The sequence below is a fragment of the Solanum tuberosum genome, unplaced genomic scaffold, assembly GCF_000226075.1.
Source record: "Solanum tuberosum cultivar DM 1-3 516 R44 unplaced genomic scaffold, SolTub_3.0 scf00012, whole genome shotgun sequence".
NCBI classification, from domain to species: Eukaryota; Viridiplantae; Streptophyta; class Magnoliopsida; order Solanales; family Solanaceae; genus Solanum; species Solanum tuberosum.
The window spans coordinates 718,153-738,544 of record NW_006238937.1 but is presented as its reverse complement, the minus strand read 5'-3'; the positions used below and the strand labels follow the sequence as shown (position 1 = coordinate 738,544).

Below are 20,392 nucleotides of genomic sequence, written 5' to 3'. Positions count from 1 at the left end.
CCCCCCCCCCCCCCCAAACCCACACACACACACCCCCCACGAACTCTCCCAATTTTTTTTACATTTTGATATGCTATCTTCTCCACTGTATGAACATATTTTTCTTCTGACAATGCTAAATGCAGATTTCGGGGATGTGAGCCTTTGACTTTGACATGCCCCAGCTGCTCTGGCTCTTTTGAGTGTGCACCTATATTTAGTTCAATATGTTCATCAATTAGGCAAAAGCCAGCAGACTTGCAAGTAGGAGAGGCTGGCAGCAAAGTCTGGGAAAGATTTTGTTGTCCCAAATGCCCAGAGGACAGTGAGGGGAATATATCTTCGGCATTGATAGCAAACCAGGTAGTGTTTTGACTTTCAACTGTTCCTTACACAATCATCTCAACTACTTTTTGTCATCTGCTTGCTGTTATCCAAAATGTTGAGATATGTAATCATGGAGAACTGCCTTAGTACAGTCGATTTTTCTTTACAACTGATACGATTTCGTTCTCAGTATGAGTATAGATGGCCATCTCGTGCTTTCAGCCTTTAGGTTGCCTTGTGGTTACACCAAGTTACCTACAAGACTAACATCTCTATATTCTCTCAATTGAAACCTTTACTTTTGTGGTTCTCTCTTGGTGTCATTTTAACCTTCTTCCCCCAAATTAGTGATTACTTGGCACCAGGTTCATTTTTCTTGCGTTCTCAACCTTCCATTTCCATGTTTTCCACTTCTCTTTTGGCAATCATCATCTTTTTGAAGTCAGAACCGTGTGTTGAATACACTTCTTTAAGGATATTTCTTGCTTTGTGTTATTTTCTCGTTCTTTTGACTGAAATTGGAAAGAAATTCTATCTTGATTTACTTCCATATATACTCTATGTAATTAGTGACAGCTGATTGATGCATGTATGCTTAGACTCATGTTGTCATGTCATCCTTGACAGGTTAAAAGGCAAGTAGAAGGCTTTATTTCAACATACTACAAAGGAGTGATGATGGTATGTGCTTAAATATTTTACAGCTATTGCTTTGATGAGCTTGCTGGACAGCACCAGTTAACTAAAGCCATTTTGTTCTTTTCAGTGCGATGATGAAACCTGCAACTACACCACTCGTAGCCTGAACCTGCGAGTAATTGGGGAATCAGAGAGAGGAACTGTTTGTCCAAATTATCCCCGTTGTAATGGACACTTACTAAGACAGGTTTACTTTCTGATGTTTCTTGAATCGTCTCTTAGGTTAACCTGCACTGTTTGCTTTGCTGATTACTGATAAAACTTGTGCACAACTCACCCTGGCAGTACACGGAAGCAGATCTTTACAAACAGCTTGCTTATTTCTGCTACGTCTTAGATACTGTACGCTGCATTGAGAAGGTTGTCTCTGGCCCCATCTGTGTGATTTCATCAAAATGGGGTCCTCTTTGTTTTTGATTCCCTCCTCCAGTGAGGAAGTTGCTGATCTATTGTCTTTTTGAGTGGCAGGTAGAGAGTAACATGAGAATACAAGTAGAGAAGGAGCTTGTTAGGATACGGCCTGTGGTTGAAGCAGCAGCATCAACTGTAGAGAAGTTCCGGGATAGATGTGCCTACAGTTGGGTGCAGCTTAAAGACTTGATTGTTTCATTCTAGCAAGGCTAATACTGTAACTGTACTACATTGTAATATCTAGTGTAAATTGTTTGAAAAATGTGTAGTTGGCATCGCGACAAGTAACCAACTAGCAGAGCAATTTATTGTGCACATGGATTTCACCCAGTTTTATTTCCACGCACTTGCGAGGACTCAATTGAGGAAAATAAATATGCACTTTTATTGACCTTTACAAACTTCCAAAGAAAGCTTATACAATTGACTCGGAACATCATTGGGAAAGAAAAAAAAGGACTTCACTTTGGTTAATAACTTAATGTAAAATTTAAGTCCACATGATGAAAAAGATGCACATGAAAACCTAGAAGACTCTCGAACTTCTCATTCGTGGTTCACTGCAACTCCCCAACAGGTGCTTCATTGAGCCAGAGGAAATGGATGAAATCATACAACTTTGCACTTACACTGACCTGCACAACAATAATTCAATCAAAACTAACCAATTTTGAAAAGAAAAAGCACTTCAGCCTAGACAAGAGAACAAGTACAATTTAGGTTATCTTAATAGCTTAGTTAGTTGGCTACCTGAACTTTCACTTGGTTGGTGAGGGGATTTGATTCCCCAGCTTATAATCCCCTCCATTTCCCCTACCCCTACCCCCAATTTCCTTTTAAAGTTTTAATTGAGAAAAAAAAATAAAAAATAATTGGTACTTACCTTGTATGGTGTTGGGTTCAGCCTTCTCATGTGATCTGGTCGCATTTGGTCCAGTTGTTCAATACATCTTTCCCTGATCTCCTTCAGAGGAGGAAGGTCTTCTCTTGTTTTATCTTCAGAATGACAAACCACCATCCGTTAGTCAAACACTCAACATTGTGTATGAACTTAAGGAGCAGCTGATGGGGAAGGTTTCCTTAAGTAATCATCAAAGCCTCCTTAAAAGTAAATTATTTGGTTGTTTCAATGCGATCAAACAGAGTACAATTTCATAAAAAATTATGTTCTGGCAATTCTAAACCAAAGTAGTCATTTTTAATATCTCACTGTTACTTAATAATGTTGCCAACAGAGGCTTCACTCAATATTTTGGAGTCTATTTTAAAGTAGGGTCATGCTTTTGTGGAAATATGAATAATTCAAACTAAAATTAATACAATATAGGGATAACAACTCTTACCTGACTTTCCAGGCCAAAAGCACTTTAAAAGTTCCTCAACACGCTGAGGCACTACGTATGCCCTTTTAGATTCACTAAATGGGTGGCGGCATAAAATTCGTTCACCTACCTGTCAAATTGCAGGGAAAAAGTTGGCCATTATCTGTTTTTTGGTACCAATGAAACTTGTCTAATTTCTAAATTAAAATTGACAATGGATGAAATATCACGAAAAACTACTAGGAGATCAGTAAGACAAGCCTCATAAATCACCTTGGGATGTGGCTCATTTTCACCAGTCATTATGTCTACAAGGGGGTATCCTTCCTTCCCATACAATCTGTAACACCGCTTTTTGCATGGAATAGAGACCTAGAAACAAGAAATTATGAACTTCCACACTGAATCTAAATGCTAAATGAGTATCCATAGCTTTCGCAGACCTTTGATACGTCTTCAGAAAGTTTGATTCTAGGCTGATTGTTTATTTCAACTAACTTGAAAACAACACCCAGAGCAGCTTGAGCATAACAGGTAACTAAATGTGTACCAATACCAAATGCATCAACCTCGTGACCCTGTATAAGGTCTAAGTTAGTTGATGTAGCTTTACTGAAGGAGAAAAATGAAAGCTAATAGGCAGAAGAACCAACATTCAAGCTATAAATTTTAACTAATTTGAGTGTTCTAAAATGAGAAGATCAATTTAGCTAGAATAATCACGCCTCCACCACATATTCCAACATAGGCAAAGATTTGGTCTTTCTACATTTCTATTAACTATGAGTGAACAAGGATGTGCTTTTGTCCACCAGTAGGAGGTAATGCATTTATTTCTACTAGAACTGTCTGTGTCCACAAAAATCTTAAGGGAGCTATATTAATAAGCCAACTCATAATTCAAGCTAGAGATGATTTTCCTGATCATACTTCATTCACAGCTGATAAACATAAACTATGTGCATTGAAGAATACATTTATGTACACTATTATTTCGTGTATGAATACCCTCTTAATCTAGATAGTGCCACAAGATTGACAACTTTGTGAAGCACAAAAAGCCAGAGAGGTATCAATAGACTAGAAATCATTCACAGAGAGTAGAACACGGATAATAAGAATGACGAGCACAAGATAGTAGCAGTATGTGAGAGAATCCTAATGATCTTACTTGTTTATTTAGTGCATCCAGAGTTTCTTCATTAAGATCATTGCTAGCTGTGATACTCGTCTTTCCAAAAGCAGGCAATCCAAATTCTTTCTCAATAGCACAAAAGAATTTCCTAGCTTCACATGACTGATAAGCAAGATCACCAGAGTCTAGTCTAATGCCCACTGCTTTATACCTGCATAATAGTATGTAAAGACTAAATAGCCTGAAAACAAAATATAGGTGTGGGTGCAAAAGAGAGAAAATACACTAGAAAATTACCATTAGAAAGTAGAAAAAGACAAGTTTAAACATAGTAAAAATTCAAGCTTAAAGAAATACAACAACAACATACCCAGTGTAATCCCACAAATTTGCTCTAAAAATGAATTTATTGATTAGGACAAGGAGGGGAGATATCTATATTGAGCTCTTCGTTAAGAAAATGTATATATCTTGTGTGATTATGAAACAGAAAGGTTCTGCAATATCAAATGTAAATAAGAGGTGCAAATATGTCTTCCATTTTTTTGATTAGTAAATATCTTTCATTAATAACACACCAAGATTGTCTGAAGAAAATATATATATAAGTACATGTGTGGTTCATCTAATCAACGAGGTCCACATATATAAACCTTTTTTTAGATATGGACAACTATCTTCCTCCGTCCCCCAGGAACCCCTTCTGCCCAGGCCTCGATAATCACCGGTTCCTACTTTGTTCCATAGGTAACTTGAACTCCAACCTCAAGGTTGATGTGGAGAGTCCTTTCCTTTCCACTAGGTTACCCCTCCCTTGTTAGGTCCACACATATATAATTAAAATAAATAATTACATATCATCATGAAAATTCTAAGAGGAAGGGCACGTGATTCTCAAACTAAGATGGAAGTATCTCATGGACAATAGGTCCTAGAACCATTGATGACCCTGGACAACTTCGCGTATTTGCACCTCTTGCTTTATTAAAAGGTGGGTGTGGGGGACAGATTCACAGTTAGTTGTTTCGAAATTCAAGGATTTCATTCTAGGCTAGTTATTCCTTCACGTTCATGAACTAAAACAAAATAACACAAGTTTAAAACTATCATATTAACAAAATTGAAAAATTAGGAATTCTAGTTGGCATACGGCATACCATTTACCTTCCGGAATATTAAGGATCAAATGAGAGCCAAGACATGCATAAAATAAGGCAATTTTACAATCTAAATAGAATTCATCATGCAAACAGCTTACCCCAAATCATTAAGTGCAAGAGCAACTGCACAAAAATTTGGAAGACCACTTCTCATGACCTGTTAAAGTATGTTCAAACGTTATCACAGAGCACATTGTAAATGTAGAACAAAGGGGGATGCAGCATAAGTACAACTTAATAGAAACAACATTACTGGTTGAATATTACTTCGAACTTCAAATACAAAAAGGTTATATGTCTAGCCTGATATATAAATATCATGACGAGTATCCTTTTCTCTTTCAAAGTAAGATTATTGACTAAGTTTTGTCTCTACAAACTGCATGTGTACAGTTTTAGATGGCCAAGCCAAATATCACAGAATACAGAGGAAAACAATATGTCCACAAGTTGTACTTACATCATAAGTGTCTACAAGGGCCAAAAAACTTCCAGGAAATGCAAGTGCATATGAGGCGAAAGCTGCTAACTCACTTTGGTTTGTCTCACTGAAAATTCCACCTAATAAGTGTGACCACTGAAAAGATCAAAGAGGTATCACATCAATGACATTCATGCTCAAAATAGAAGAGAAGCAGATTCCAGAGTAATGTTCTATATTGGTATACTCTAATGATACTACAAGGATTTTTAAACTTTGTGCAAAATTAAGGAAAGGCCCACATGAGATTCATAATAGATTTCCAGCCTCATTGTTAGAGTACTAAGAGAAGACTCAGTAACAAAGATATTTCATTGTTATCAATCATAAAAAAACATGCAGATTCTCTTCGTAATGGTATGCAACCCCTGAGTAGCATTATTTATTCCTTTTTGGGGAGGAAAGGTGGGCACAACCTAGCATGATAGTTACCTCTAAGCACACAAATCGTCTGAGAGGACATAGTTTATCCCATTGGAATCATACACATTAGGCACATGTCCAGTATTCTGGCTACGAGTTCAACTACCCGTAGGGGTTAAGCAGAATTAAATGAAGGAATTATACATCATACTCCCTTTTGGCAATCAAATGGTTAAATAAAGGCCCTCAGGTTTTCTATGCTAGGCCTATTTTATTAAGCACTGACAAGAATTGACTATCTGACAATCACTCAAACCACATCTGCTCTTGACAGTGTGAATTTTGAGCAGGTTTGGTAAGAAAGACTAGGAGCTTAGTTCAGTATATTGAAAACAAAAGGTGAAAATTGAAGTCAAAGCTAAATAATATTTGAAATGAAAGAGGTGATAACAATATAGAGAACCAATATGATCTATCAGAATGCATAAATCGAAATGGTCAGATTCCAAGAAAAAATCAAATGGAAGACTTCAATAAATTTTTGATGATCTAACTGTGCATCAAAAGAATGAGATAATTAATACCTTTAATTTGTCAAGCCATGTCTGTACCAGACTAACAAAATCCTCACAAACACTAGAACCATTATGATGTTTAAGTGATTTCTCTATGATCTCATCTGGGCTCTGCATTATAAGGACTAAGTTAAATACCAGATGACTTCAAGCAAGTAGAAGACGTTGAGTGCACAATCTAGAGCAAAAGAAGTACTAGGCATCTAGAGAACATTTGAATACTTAATTTACTTGTCTTTATATTCATTAATAAGCAAGACAATGTGCTCACGACAAAACAATTGATAGTAACAAAACTTGAAATTAGTATCCACAGAGGGAACATGACATAATTAGTTCATAAATTACATTTCACACATCTACTTAGGATTCTAGCTGAAGCCTGGATAATAGATCATGTAGTTTTTGATAAGTCAGGACAGAAAATCATTTTATCGTATGTATAACAATAATTAGCTCTAGGCTTGCCATTCCAATGCACATAATTTCATATGAGCTTGTGATTGAGCTATGTGCAAGTATGCATTGACTAACATATTCAACTGATGCCACTCAATGACATTGAGGTAGAAACTACAATTGTCACTTAACCAATTGAGTATATACAGGCATTTATGTACCCTATCAATACATATGGAGCCATACGAGAAAAAAAACACTTGCATTCCACTTACAATAGTGAATGACTCTATCAAAGAGTTTAAGTAATTTGTTTAACAGCCAAGAACATCTTTTCAGTATTAAATTCACAATATTGTCATCAGATATGTGTTACAGATGAAATGATTATGTCTACATTAAATTGGCCAGAAAGAAAATAGATGTGGTAATTATACCTTCAAAACGACTGTAATAATGAAAAATGGTAATAATAACAATAGATTGGTAACTGAATACAAACTAACATCCATAAAAGGGACTAAAATGGGAATTTGAACGGAGCATTTTACTAGCCTAAGACATGTTACTTACTATGCTTTGACTAAAGACTAGATCTTTAAGAAATTATCATTTTGAATACAGAGGGCCAAACAAACTGTCAGAGCACTTTGATATCTCACAGATCTCACTTAGTTCAAGGAAAGGCAAAGCTGTTTTGAAGGTTGCACCTACCATAAATGAGCTAACAAAGGCATGGGAATGTGTCCCACGGAGTGGGATTCCAAACAGCTTTCCAGCTGCCACATTGCTGTCAAATCACAAAAACACAGTGATCCTCCAGTCTTGGTTATGATTAAAAGAAACAAAACACCAACAGGAATAAAATAGTGTCTCAGCGTTCTAACTTGCAAAAAGAAATTTTATTTCCTTGTCAAAATGATAAAACATAACCAGCAAAAAAGAAAACGTTAGGTTGCAGTAATCTGTAAAGCAGCATGTAAATGTAAAAATACACCATAGTTTTTTATCAAGTTTAACCATCCATCTTACGGATCAAATTCTTCCTTGAATGATTGATTTTCTAGTTAGATCATTGGAAAAAGAAAAAATACTTTCTTTTCACCTGCATGATCTTGTTCCTTGAATAAGAATCAAACAACATGTAACTCACAATTGCAGTGATCCTTCCTAATATGACCTGCTTCATTTTTGGAAGAGTTCACAAAATATTCTTTTAAATATTGAAAGAAAATTGAATCTAAAGGACCTTGCTTCACAGAAAGTAAAGTGGTTGATGGACTGCACACTTGAGAGTTCTTCAAAATCAAAATTAATCCAAACACAGTAGAAGAATTTGTGTGTTTACTACTAGTTCTTGAGTCTCTAAATTTTATAATAAAATATGATGAACTTAGAAATCCACATCGCTATGAATAAGATAAGTAGATGATGCATTTCATAAAGACACGGTGAAACAAACACGAAATCACCTTGTCGCATCAAATCCACCCATGTAGCAATACTTGGATGCTGATATACCACCATCAGGACCCTACTCATGAAGGTACAAAAGTTTGTTCACAGTTTGTACATCATATAGAATTTAAAGATGACAATAGGAAAGATAAACAACCTGTGCTCTCCTAAGCCCAAATTCAAGCAATATTTTGGACCTTCCAGCAACGAAACGGTGTCTTGCAGCATTAGTAGTAACTAGTGATGCATAATTTATGAGGTTTACAAATGGTGTTTCCAGTAGTTGAACCACCTTTGAGATACAAGCAATCATTAAGCTTATTAAAGATGTACATGAGAAGATCCAACAGACAACCCTGTTGAGATGCTTCGAAAGAAAGCACTAATAAAGGATAGTGTTAATGCGACTCACAGCAACTGGTCCTTCAATCCTCATCAGCGGTACCTTGGGAAAAACTACTGATCCTTCAGAAATAGAATATATCTCAATATCTGAACAGTCAAGTCTTCGAAGGTACTCAAAGAAGCCATCCTACATAATCCATTTAAATATGCTTATGGTCAAGCACTCACAATTCTCAGCACTGCAAAAAATTCTTTAAAGTATACAGAAACATATTCCCTGAAGAAGCACTCCATTCGCCCACATACTTTTCCTTTTAGATTTCCCAATCAATTTTAATAAGTCGGAAGTGCTAATACATTTTAAATACCACAATAGTTTCGTTAAAGAATTACTTTTACACTTCCCAATCGAACTTCATCTTTTAATCTATTTGTCTTCAACACAAAAGCCAAACTATGGGCCCACATGCTCCTAAACAAATATTGAACAGCGCATACTAATATTCTGTTTTAAAATTGTGCCAAACAAGAAGTGAATAAACAAGATGGAACGATGAAGTAGTATAAAGCATGACCAAATGGAGCATCAGTCACAGCTTGATTATCTCAAACATACTGGGATGACGTGTTCATGACATCTGTAGGAATTCCCAAAGAAAAAGTACAGTTGCATTAATTGTTTATGACCATATTTGCCAATGGAAGATAAACGCATCAAGAAAGCATTTGTTCCCAAATTTTACAGACGATTTGAATAATAGCCTTAGAAAAATCCAAAAACAGAGGATAATAGAAAAGGATAAACATATGACCACATGATAGCTTAATTCAGATAGCAGAATTCAATATATCAGCACAAAAAGTTAACTTAATCCCACATTATGTGATGCAAATCAAGATAGCAAGATTGATATCAAGAATGGGGTTGTGGGCCATCTTGGATATGAAAGTTCCCAATCACCCACAAAGGGCTCAAAGTATGATGGAAGATTCATTAGAAGAGACTATTCTTGATATCAATCTTGCTATCTTGATTTCATCATTATGTCTCCATATTTGCTTGTTAATAACAACTTTACCTCACATGACGAGGGCAACGATGACCTGATAAAATCTATCTCATCCTCAGTAAATTTAAAGTTGGCAATAAACTTTATGCACTCTTCTAAACCAGCAAATATTGTATATTCACCACCAAATGGATTCCTCCGAAAATACAAGTCAAACCTGAAAATACAACCAAATACTTAAAACAATCAGATTAATCCGCTTGCTCAGCAAACAGCTAAAATTATCAAAGTTCTTCAATGAAACATCAACTTTGACCATAAAGTAAATGATCAATCACATCAGAATTCAGAACATCAAACGAATAATATAAATGAAACTTTATCGAAAATGAAGAGGAATTAAATTCGAAATTGAATACTAACACAGCTCGTTCATTGTGTTTTCCAGCTTTCCAGTAAGCATAGGCCATAGTAAACTGATAGAGATCTGTTAAAATAGGCGTAACCATAGGATTGGTCGGTCCATCAATATTGGCACTCTCGGGCCGGCCATTAGGTGTAGTTTCAGCCATAATTATCCTCCTCTGCGAAAATCCTAGGGTTAGCGGAATTGAAATTCGGTTTTACAGAACAGAGAGAATTTGTTTAGACCGTTACAAACAAAGTTGAGAAAAGACGAATGAATATATAGAGCGCCAAGGATTAGATCGGACTTATTAAAGCTTCATTCTTTGCTTTTGCCTTTTTAACTTTAGAGAATACTGGAAAGGCGCACTCCACTTAACGCCTGGCGGCTTGGATTGATGTTTGGGTTGGGTTACTTGGACTGGCAAAGTCTTTTTTTACTTTTTGTCAAAGAATTGGACTGTGAAGTCCACACAACAAGTTGGTCCTCCACTTTATTTTTTCCCCAAAAATGGGGCAAGCCAAGGGAAGGAAAAAAGGGCACGGTGGAGAATTTAACTTTCATTAATAAAATGAGAATTCAGCTGATCAATTAATTTAGTTATTAAAATTTCTTTCTCTATTTTATTTAGCTAGTGTTTGGTTATAGATTTCGGATAAGATTTTATAATTTTATGTTTGAATATCTAATTAATTATGAAAGTTGATCAGATTTTATTTACATCTTTCACTTTCACTCACAAAACTTTAATTCTTTAAAACACTTATATACTTAGCAAAAAATATGATATTATTGAAAGAAAATCTATACATGCAATATTTTTGTTAGATAAAACTATATTGATCATTATAGAATAAGTTTAATGCATCGACATAACTGGTTAGAATTCATATAACTTACTTTAAATTAATTTGAAATTATAATGAGTAACTATTATTCTTATTATAAAGATTATAATTTAGTCATACAAATCTCTTGCACCATGTATAGAATTTTCATTGTTTCTTTTCTTGTCCCCTATTATCATAAAGAGGTCTTTTTAGGAAAAAAGGAAACTAATTTTCTTTTGCATAATATAGACTAATAAATGCCCTATTTTTTTTTTCAGTCATCACAAAAAAGGAATAGGGGACTTGTGGGCATTATTATTCCAATTACAAAGTTGCAATACATCAAGGCCACTACTTTAGTTTCTTTTTATTTTTGTCTATTCCCTTGGCTAGTGTCAACATTAAAGCCAATAAGGATTTTCCATGCGTCCAAATATAATAGGGAAATGAAATGAGACAAATTTAATTTAAATACGTATTTTTAATAATAATCGATGAAAAGTAAGTCAAATGGTTTACGCATTTGCTATTTTTATATTTCTTACTTAGGTTGTGTTTGTACATGATATATTTTCTATAAATAATTTTTTTTTGGTAGAGTTCTATTAAGAAAGTTAAAATTAAATTGTCTGGAGACGTATCTCTCACTTCCCAATTGGCACGTTCAAAGTATATTTCCTATTCTTTGTGATTCAAATTAAGTGATTAGACGAGAATTTTTCTTCCTATTTCAAATCAATCAACTACAGTTTTCTTCCTATCCAAGTTCCCACTTGCAGTCCATTCTTTACAGAATAAGAATAGAATTTTGGTTCTTTAACTTTTTTTTTTATTAACAAGCATTAGTAAGGTAATAATTGAATTGGACATGCATTTTACTTGGAATTTTTTTGAAGTTTTGTGAGTGAGTCTCAAAACCCCAAAACTGGCTTCAAACCGGCTTTAGGAAACTTGTAAATATCCGAAATTTATGGCCAAAGGTTATCTAGATAATCTGGCGATGCTTGGCATATACTTGGTTTCACTGTTCATTATATACACGCCAAATAAAAAAAGACAAACAACGTGAAAATTAAGGTGAATACATCCGCATATTCATTTGAGTGAAGAATTTTTAAATATATATTATATATATTTAAAAATCTGCCATATATGTATAAATATTTGAACGTGTGTCCTAATTGTTATAGAGATATTAATTTGAGGTTTCTGTTAAAATCCATAAAATTCAAATCTTGAATTCGTCTATGGTAGAATCGTACCATCCTCAGATTAGTCAGACGCATATGAGAAAATAGTCATCACGAAACATATTCTACGCCTAGTAGTAATTTTCTTATTTCATAACAAGATTTATATTCCAACTTCTCCGCAGAAGCAATGCAGATGTGATTCATTCAAAACAGTGGCTTTTGAGCACAAAAGTTAACAACATTAAACATCCTAAGCAGCAAGATGCATGTCTCATAACTTCGACAAAATCCAGCAGGGCGATGAAGTCCAAAATTTCAGAAGTTGCTGCATTCACCTTAGATAATGTCAACTTAAGAACTTCTTCCGAAGTGTGACTAACAATAGAACAAGGAAATTCAGGAATAAAGATAAAAAAAAAAAAAATCACTGCTATGGAAGAGCACGGGTGTAATCCAGATTGGTTTCATTCATAGCACCAAACTGATATCGAAGCAAGCAGGCTTCCCGAGTGTTTCTCTTCAGGTTAGATGCATCGGTATCAATGGGAACTGAGAATGCCACATTTGCTCCTATGATACAATGAAATAGAAAATAGTAAGGAGACCTGGATACAAGGCAAAAATTGTCAATAAGGCAAGAATGTCAAGCAAATAATCTACCAACTGATGCAGTTTTGGTTGTTCGCTCATTCATTCCATACATAGGTAAGCCATCCTCCCTCCAAATTTCCTTTACAAACAGAATGTGAATGTCAGATGGTTATATAAATTGATTCCTTAATCTGCAATTCTGCATCCTCATAAACAAGGGCATTCCGATAGGTTAGGTATCCAACATACCTTACTGGTAGATCTTGAGAGCTGAAAGGGATCAAGGTGAGTATTCATCGATGACTCTGGCTCAAAAGCACCGTCTGAATGGTTAACATTTGACATAGTTACCAGTGGTGTTAGCTTAGTTTCTGTACAATTTTCAGTTGGATTGAAAATGGCACTTAACGAGGCGTCTTGGTTAACTTGGAGATTCCCAGCCACTTTAGCATTTGTGAATCCATTCCCCTCGCACAAACCTATTTTTTGCTGGGATAGTTGATTTTGTTGTAGCATTCGTGGCAGGCCAAGAGGATACATGTTTAACCCGTTTCTCATTGTCAACATCTAAAGATATTAAAGTACATTGTTATGCTATAAATCATATAACTTAATCGATTTAACTAGTGTTTAATGAACAGATAACCAGATCTAGAACCAATCTAGGAAATATCCTGAATTGAGTCAAATAACACTACCATGTTTTTTGCAACTATCTGAACTTTAAATTTCACTAATCTTCGGCAATCAACACAATATTCTATCCAATTTGCTAATTATTTGTTATTCTCTAAAAATATATTTCACAGAAAATAACTCCCCATCATACCAAATAAATCACATGCAGCAAATTAAAACAGAAGCAGCAAACCTGTACTTGGAGCTGAAGCTGCTTAAGATACTCAATGGCTTCATCTAGCATTGAAGCCTTGTCAGTCTGTCCAGAAATCCATCAGAAAATAATTAAATCAAAATCTTTAACTGTATATTCATGATAAGCTACAACTTATGTTCTTTTTACTAATTTCAAGACTCATTAATTGCTAAACATGCAACTCCTCACCTTATTTGAATTTGGAATAAGTTTTTGCAATGCTTTCATTTTCTCATTAATCCTGCTTCTTCTCCTCTGTGAATCATATTCAAGATTTAAACTTAGCGAGTTCAACTCTAAGACCCTTAGCAAAGAATTTATTGTACTCCTGAAATCATGGGTTCAGACAACAATAATCACAAACAAAACTCAATTAACAAAAAATAAACAACCTTTTCAGATAAATTGTGCACTTCAGCTGCTCTACTTCTCTTGGAAGTGTTACGAGATGGCGGTTGAACTGAAGCTTCCGCCCCCAAATCCTCTGTACCATCCTGCATATTAAAAAATAACTACTATACATCAGAAAGAAAAAGAAATATACCAGGACAATGATAAAATAAACATCAAATTCGGAAATAAAAACTTACATAAACTAATTAATCTAAACGAATTAAGTAGGAAATGTAGAAATACCTCACTTTCACATTCATACTCATCCGGATCGTTATCCATGGTCCCAACAGATGACGAAGAAACATTAGTTGCACCATTATAAGCCCCATATGAAGAAGAGAAAATGCCGCCAGCTGATGAATTCATCATGGATGACAAATCGCCCTGTTGATTATTGTTAGGCATAAGATGAGGTGATGGTGAGGAATATTGCATTTCATTACCCTTCAGGGCCATTAAATTGGATGAAGACGAAGACGAAGAAGGAAGGAGAATATGACGAAGAAACACAGAAATATCATCCGGTTCAGGGTCAGGGTCAGGGTCAGGATCAGTCAAAGAAAAAGAAGCAATATTAGCACTGTTATGATAAACATTGTTGTTCGCCATAATAGTATAGATATGCAGATTTTTATTTTTTTTATCACAGCAAGATCAAGTTCAGAATTGAGCAGAACAAGAGAATTTCTAGTATGTACAAAACTCACTTGCACACTCTTTTATATCTAATCTAGGAGTAGGTGACATTTTTTGGGTATATGCCCCGAACGAGCGTGTATTTATTAGCCAACCATACCATGCTTTAGGTAACTTAAAAGTAGAGACAGACATAGACCAGAGTGGGCGGATTCGCATTAAAGTGAATAAACCAATTGAATTAACGTATATACTTGTCATATACACCTAATAAATTACTCCAATTACAGAAAAACAAACAGAGTAGGGGTGAACTAGCAAGTTGATTAGACTTTGACTGGTCTTCTTTTGGTTCTGAGTACTGATACATTACGAAAGTTGGTAAACTGCTAAAACTAAAAGAAAGAAATTGACAGGGTTGATAGGAAAATTGTTACTTCCGTTGTACCAATTTAAGATCCAAAAGATTTCACAATTTTTAATTAAAATCACAATATTCAAAAATATTTTTGTCCAATCAAATTAAGCACACATCGTGACGGTGTCAGGTGAAGCCAACTTTCTGGCACAATTGTGGACATGCTCTTCAACTAGCTCAGTTCCAGAGAGAGTATATACATTCCACTTTTATCGAACACTCTTCCATTTCTGCTCTCTTTTTTACTTCTCTCTAAAGTATTTTTACTCCACGGTTGCTGCTTGGACATCTCCAGCACAAATACTAAATTTTACACCAAATTTGATGCAGCAATATTTTTGGTGTAATCAACTCTAACTCAATGCATCAAATTTTACATCAAAAAGAAATATTTTTCTCTTTCTTTCATTATTATATTATTATTTTTTATTTCATTTATATTTTCTTATTTCATAAAACAAATTCTTCTAAAACATTCACTATATATAATTCATGGTGAATGTCAATTACTACTTTGTCTAATGTTTATTATTTTCGGTTATTTTTAAGTACATTGTATTATTTGTTTAAAAATTTATATGTTTGCATTTTTTATTTTTGTGAAGGTTAATTGTAGTTATATCCAATTATAATTTATAGTAGAATTAACATAAATTTAATTTTTTTTAAAAGTCATATATAGAAAAATTAATTTATAAAAAAGCTAAATTTTATATCTAAAATTAATATTATAAAAATATTACATAAAAATAATTAAACATACAAGAAATTTAATTAAAATATACAATTTATATAATGTTTAATTAAAAGTTTGTGTAATGAAATAATATTAAAATATTCAAAAAGTGAATTGGTGTGATGAATTTGGTGTAACACTATTCACATACCAAATTTGGTGTAAAAATTGGTGTGGGTTGAAGCTCAACAACACCAAATTTTACACCAAATATGAATTTGGTGTTGGATTGGAGATGGTCTTACCACTTCTGGTCCGAAATAACTACTGTACCAACTTATGATTTTAAAATATATGAAGTTGATTTAATCTAATTTAATTTTAAAAAATTGACTCTCCATAAAAAAAAAAAGTGGCACATTAAGACCAGAGTGTATGTATAAGGTTTTAGATATATTTTTTAATATCGTAAAGTTACCATAAATTTCTTGTAAATTTTTAGATCATTTATTGAAGCAACTATGATAAATTTTAAAATTGATTAAAATTGGGACATAAAATATGTAATATTCAAAAAAAAAGTAGAACTCCTATTTGAAGTTAAGGGGAAAAGTTTGAATGTGCAAATTGAAATTTTGTTTGGACATATATTTAACTTAAAGTAAATTTAAGAAAATGTAAGTGGAATTTAATTTTCACTTTTTTTTCAAATTTTAAACTAATTATTTTTAAAATAAAATCAATAAGTTGGGCAATGTTTCAAAAAATTCATAGACAAACGGCTCCTAATTAGTTTTTTTTTTGTTTCTCGTCTGAATTGAGCCATATTCGAGAGAACATTCCCTATTAAAAAAAAATTATATCCAAAACTTAAACTCAAAACTTCTGATTAAGAAAGAAGAAGTCTAGCTACACCCCATCATTTGGTGGTTTTGAAGCAAGAGAAAGGCAACAATCAACATTAATAACCATAGTTTTCATAATATCTTAAAAGGTCACTAAACTATGAGAAATTATCTAATAAAGTCATTGAACTTTGTTTTGTATCAATAAAATCGAGAAAATGACATAAATAGTCCCTCAACTATAGGAGTAGGTCTAAAATGGTCCCTGAACTATACACTTAACGGATTTAGTCCTTTAACTATTCAAAAACTTGTCAGTTTTGGTCTTTTAACTATACACTTATCAATTTTAGTCCCTTAACTATAAACTTACCGATTTTAATCCTTTAAGTATTCAAAAACTTATCAAGTTTGGTCTTTGTCCATTTTTTTAAAATACAAATAGCTTAGGTTTATATTAACAAAATCTATGCCTCGAGAAATTAAATCCTTTAGCAATTTTTTCTGTTGGTTCTCTCTCCGTTACTTTTTCTTCAAATTAACCTTAACGCGAAAGACCTTAAACCTCAAACGATTTTAAAATAAAATTCACGAGGAAAGAAATATAAGTCATAATTTTATCAATAGCGGATAAAATGAAGCATATTATTGTTACTAATGACTTGAATATGTTAAACTTTATTATAAAAGAAAAAAATTATTATCCGTTAAAATCCAAAGTTTGTACTCCAATGATTTCATTGAACGGAATTTGTTTAATTTTTCAGAAATGGTAATTTATAAAATGGTAGATTTGCAATTTTTTAAACTTTTTATTAAATATATCAATTTTATTATTCTATTCATTTTATTTTACGTAAAGAAATTTGAGTAAATTAAATTAAATTCACATTGATTAGCATGATGCATGATGAGTTTCTCGAACAAAAACAATCAAAGTTTAGGATGGTACATAATAAAAACCAAAGCTATTTGTATTTAAAAAAATGGACAAAGACCAAACTTGATAAGTTTGTGAATACTTAAAGGACTAAAATCGGTAAATTTATAGTTAAGGGACTAAAACCGGTAAGTATATAGTTAAGGGACCAAAGTTGACAATTTTTTGAATAGTTAAAAGACTAAAACCGGTAAGTGTATAGTTAAGGGACCAAAGTTGACAATTTTTTGAATAGTTAAAAGACTAAAACCGGTAAGTGTATAGTTAAGGGACCAAAGTTGACAATTTTTTGAATAGTTAAAAGACTAAAACCGGTAAGTGTATAGTTAAGGGACCAAAGTTGACAATTTTTTGAATAGTTAAAAGACTAAAACCGGTAAGTGTATAGTTAAGGGACCAAAGTTGACAATTTTTTGAATAGTTAAAAGACTAAATCCGTTAAGTGTATAGTTCAGGGACCATTTTAGACCTACTCCTATAGTTGAGGGACTATTTATGTCATTTACTCCAATAAAATCACTCAACTTCAAGTTTTTGTCTTCAAAAATCACTCAACTCATTTATCTTAAAACAAATTTGATATAGCAAAAAAATTTTTTTTTTTTAATGTCATGTAACTATGAACCCCACAACTGAATAAAATTATAAAATCTATTAAGTTACTTAGATTAGGAAAAATCTTTTTAGCCAGAATTTGGCCAGAATGATATTTTGTCTATGTTATTTTATATTTTAAAATATTTTTACCCTTCAAACTTTAATACCTTTTAACTAAAAAATGAAAAAAAAAAAATCAATTTGTTTTAAAATAAAAAAAATATTATAGTTTTTTTAATTTTCTGTTCATTTAGCACTTCCCCTTAGATCAATTAGTACTTTCTACTAAATTATTTCTGCAATATTAACGTAATTACTAGCAAATAATGATGTTAAAGAACGCAGTCGATTAGAAATTGCAGTTGCAGTTCAAGGTCGATCTTTTTGTAATTTCCTAGAATAATGTTCTGCATGTTTATGCTTTAACCTATTGAGCAGATCGATAGTTCATAATGTTATTATCACCTTGTTTGTGTAGAGTTTTCTACTAAGAATTGCAAACACATGGATTGAAATAGCTTTTATAATACAGTATTAATCTTTAGATGAAACTATTGTTTGGGTGGATCGTTGGGTAATAAATAGATTATAATTTTATTTATGGGTCCATGATTATAATGGCATAAGTTTTATTTTATTTTATTATGTTAAATTTAATTTAATGATAAATGTGATTGAGTGATTTTTGAGGATAAAAGTTTTAAGCTAAGTGATTTTTTTAATACAAAACAAAGTTTAATAACTTTTCAGGATAATTTCTCAAAGTTCAATGATATTTTAAGATATTAACTTTAGTTTTCAGGGAGGCCAACCAACTCCATTTCCCTGTTTCAATTGATTGATAGCCTTTATAGTCGCAGGCTATGTATGTAGGGAGTTAATTTGATGAAGAAAACACGATGTCCTGCTTTTTCTTACTTGCCAATTCAATGTAATGTGAAAAAAAGCAGCAGAAAATCATTTGATTCCTCAATTATATTGACTAGTCGCTTTCCAAAATAGAGTTAGCTAATCAGTTACCTTAGTAGTAGTACTTTCTCTTCATTTTTTGATCTTTTGGAAATGAATAGTAAACTTTATTGATACAAGTATTTTGCTCCTAGTGGTCAAATGGATATCATTTATCAAAAAATTATACAATATAATATAAAAATAATACAAAATACATTTATCACAAAATTACTTTTAGTATGTATATGTGAGTAAATAGTTTTAATCATTAACGTATTTGCACATTTTTGTGATATACCAAATGGTTTTCTCTAATTATGTTAAATAATTATTAATACTCCTCCTATGACAAAAGCTTATCTATTTCCCAGTTTAGAACCCAAGATTAGTAAATACTAAATACTAGTAGTAGCTGTCTTTGGTTGTAAAAAGTAGTTGTCTCCTCACATATATACCAACAAACAATACCTTTTCTTGCAATATAGCACGTGGCTATATCCAATTGGATAAGAAGATCACGTATCCAAAAGTAGATATCTAGTCTACATGCAGGACCACTGCAAGTATGAAAAGTAGGCATCATCAACCGTCACTCATCTGATTTCCGCACACTTTCGTGATTTCCCGAGGCTATTTATACTCCATCCTTGCCTCATATTAATTGATCAATCTCACTAAAAATAATTATTTCATATTGTTTGTTTGCCTTTTTAAATTAGGAAAAAAAGTTTAGTTGAAATTTTCTTATATTATTTTTGTAATTAATTATTTTTAAAGTGTTCTCATTTATTTGTAAAATTTTCAAAAAAAATTAATAAAATTATCTTTTTTGTTTATGATTTTTTAATATATGTAAAAAGAAAAAATGATCAACTAATATAGGACCGATAAAATATCGAACATATCCTAATGTTGTGATAAAATTTAAGGGCAGAGAAAAATGTTTTTAAATTTTATTATGTTTGATTAATTAGTCAAAATATTTGAAATATTTTTTTTTTGCTAGAAAAAGAAATTGAAGAAATGATATTCCAAAGTTATTATCTCCGATTCCTCCCTCCCCCACCCCGATGCCCACGCCCCCTCGACCTCCCCTCTTCATTGCATTTCACTCTATAGTACTTTCCTGGATAGCATTATGTTCTTGCTTACTTATTAAATATTACTTAGAAAATAAGTAAGAAATTCTTTTGTTTTTTTTAAAAAAAAACAATATCTAAGAAAATAATATACTTAATTTTTATATTGTTTTACTTGAAAGATCTATCATAAATAATTTTTGTATTTCCTTTAAGATAGAAGTAAAAATGCATATCCTTTATATTTTACTATTACTATATATTAGTATATATAATAAGTGGGAATATCTATATCG

The 20,392-nt window shown here is 32.7% G+C and overlaps 3 protein-coding genes across 3 annotated transcripts in view; 1 reads left to right on the top strand and 2 right to left on the bottom strand.

The window, feature by feature from the left end:
- LOC102587331 (DNA polymerase alpha catalytic subunit) overlaps positions 1–1,752 on the top strand; it is a 17,845-nt gene extending 16,093 nt beyond the window's left edge. Inside the window, exons 27-31 of the mRNA XM_006339821.2 lie at positions 126–342; positions 934–987; positions 1,073–1,192; positions 1,291–1,365; positions 1,474–1,752. Coding sequence (XP_006339883.1) covers positions 126–342; positions 934–987; positions 1,073–1,192; positions 1,291–1,365; positions 1,474–1,620 — 613 coding nt within the window. The 3' untranslated portion in view covers positions 1,621–1,752. The remainder of the gene's footprint in view (positions 1–125; positions 343–933; positions 988–1,072; positions 1,193–1,290; positions 1,366–1,473) is intronic.
- Positions 1,753–1,777: 25 nt separating this feature from the next.
- LOC102587000 (nicotinate phosphoribosyltransferase 2-like) lies at positions 1,778–10,542 on the bottom strand. Its single transcript, XM_006339820.1, has 15 exons — positions 10,088–10,542; positions 9,734–9,881; positions 8,722–8,841; positions 8,467–8,601; positions 8,324–8,385; positions 7,566–7,641; positions 6,462–6,563; positions 5,494–5,610; positions 5,132–5,190; positions 3,910–4,084; positions 3,182–3,316; positions 3,012–3,110; positions 2,760–2,868; positions 2,300–2,412; positions 1,778–2,051 (listed from the first exon to the last, which is right to left on the bottom strand). The coding sequence occupies exons 1-15, from the start codon at positions 10,234–10,236 to the stop codon at positions 1,974–1,976; spliced, it is 1,677 nt and encodes a 558-aa protein (XP_006339882.1). The 5' UTR covers positions 10,237–10,542; the 3' UTR covers positions 1,778–1,973.
- A 1,691-nt stretch (positions 10,543–12,233) lies between these two features.
- Positions 12,234–14,683, bottom strand: LOC102578586 (transcription factor SPATULA). Its single transcript, XM_006339877.2, has 7 exons — positions 14,195–14,683; positions 13,951–14,052; positions 13,748–13,813; positions 13,556–13,621; positions 12,934–13,251; positions 12,754–12,823; positions 12,234–12,663 (listed from the first exon to the last, which is right to left on the bottom strand). Exons 1-7 carry the CDS (start codon positions 14,561–14,563, stop codon positions 12,524–12,526), a joined length of 1,131 nt encoding a protein of 376 aa, XP_006339939.1. The 5' UTR covers positions 14,564–14,683; the 3' UTR covers positions 12,234–12,523.
- Between the last annotated feature and the right edge of the window lie 5,709 nt (positions 14,684–20,392).

Bases quoted from the DNA above. Each gene is read 5' to 3' on its own strand.
- LOC102578586 (XM_006339877.2), bottom strand. From the start codon at position 14,563: ATGGCGAACAACAATGTTTATCATAACAGTGCTAATATTGCTTCTTTT. The intron at 14,053-14,194 runs GTATTTCTACAT...TTTAATATGCAG, and splicing joins AGTATGAATGTGAAAGTGAG to GATGGTACAGAGGATTTGGG. The intron at 13,814-13,950 runs GTTGTTTATTTT...TATGATTCACAG, and splicing joins TGCACAATTTATCTGAAAAG to AGGAGAAGAAGCAGGATTAA.
- LOC102587000 (XM_006339820.1), bottom strand. From the start codon at position 10,236: ATGGCTGAAACTACACCTAATGGCCGGCCCGAGAGTGCCAATATTGAT. The intron at 8,842-9,733 runs GTAAAGTTGTTA...TGGATTATGTAG, and splicing joins CGTTGCCCTCGTCATGTGAG to GATGGCTTCTTTGAGTACCT. The intron at 7,642-8,323 runs GTGATTTCGTGT...GTGATTTGACAG, and splicing joins GGTGGATTTGATGCGACAAG to CAATGTGGCAGCTGGAAAGC.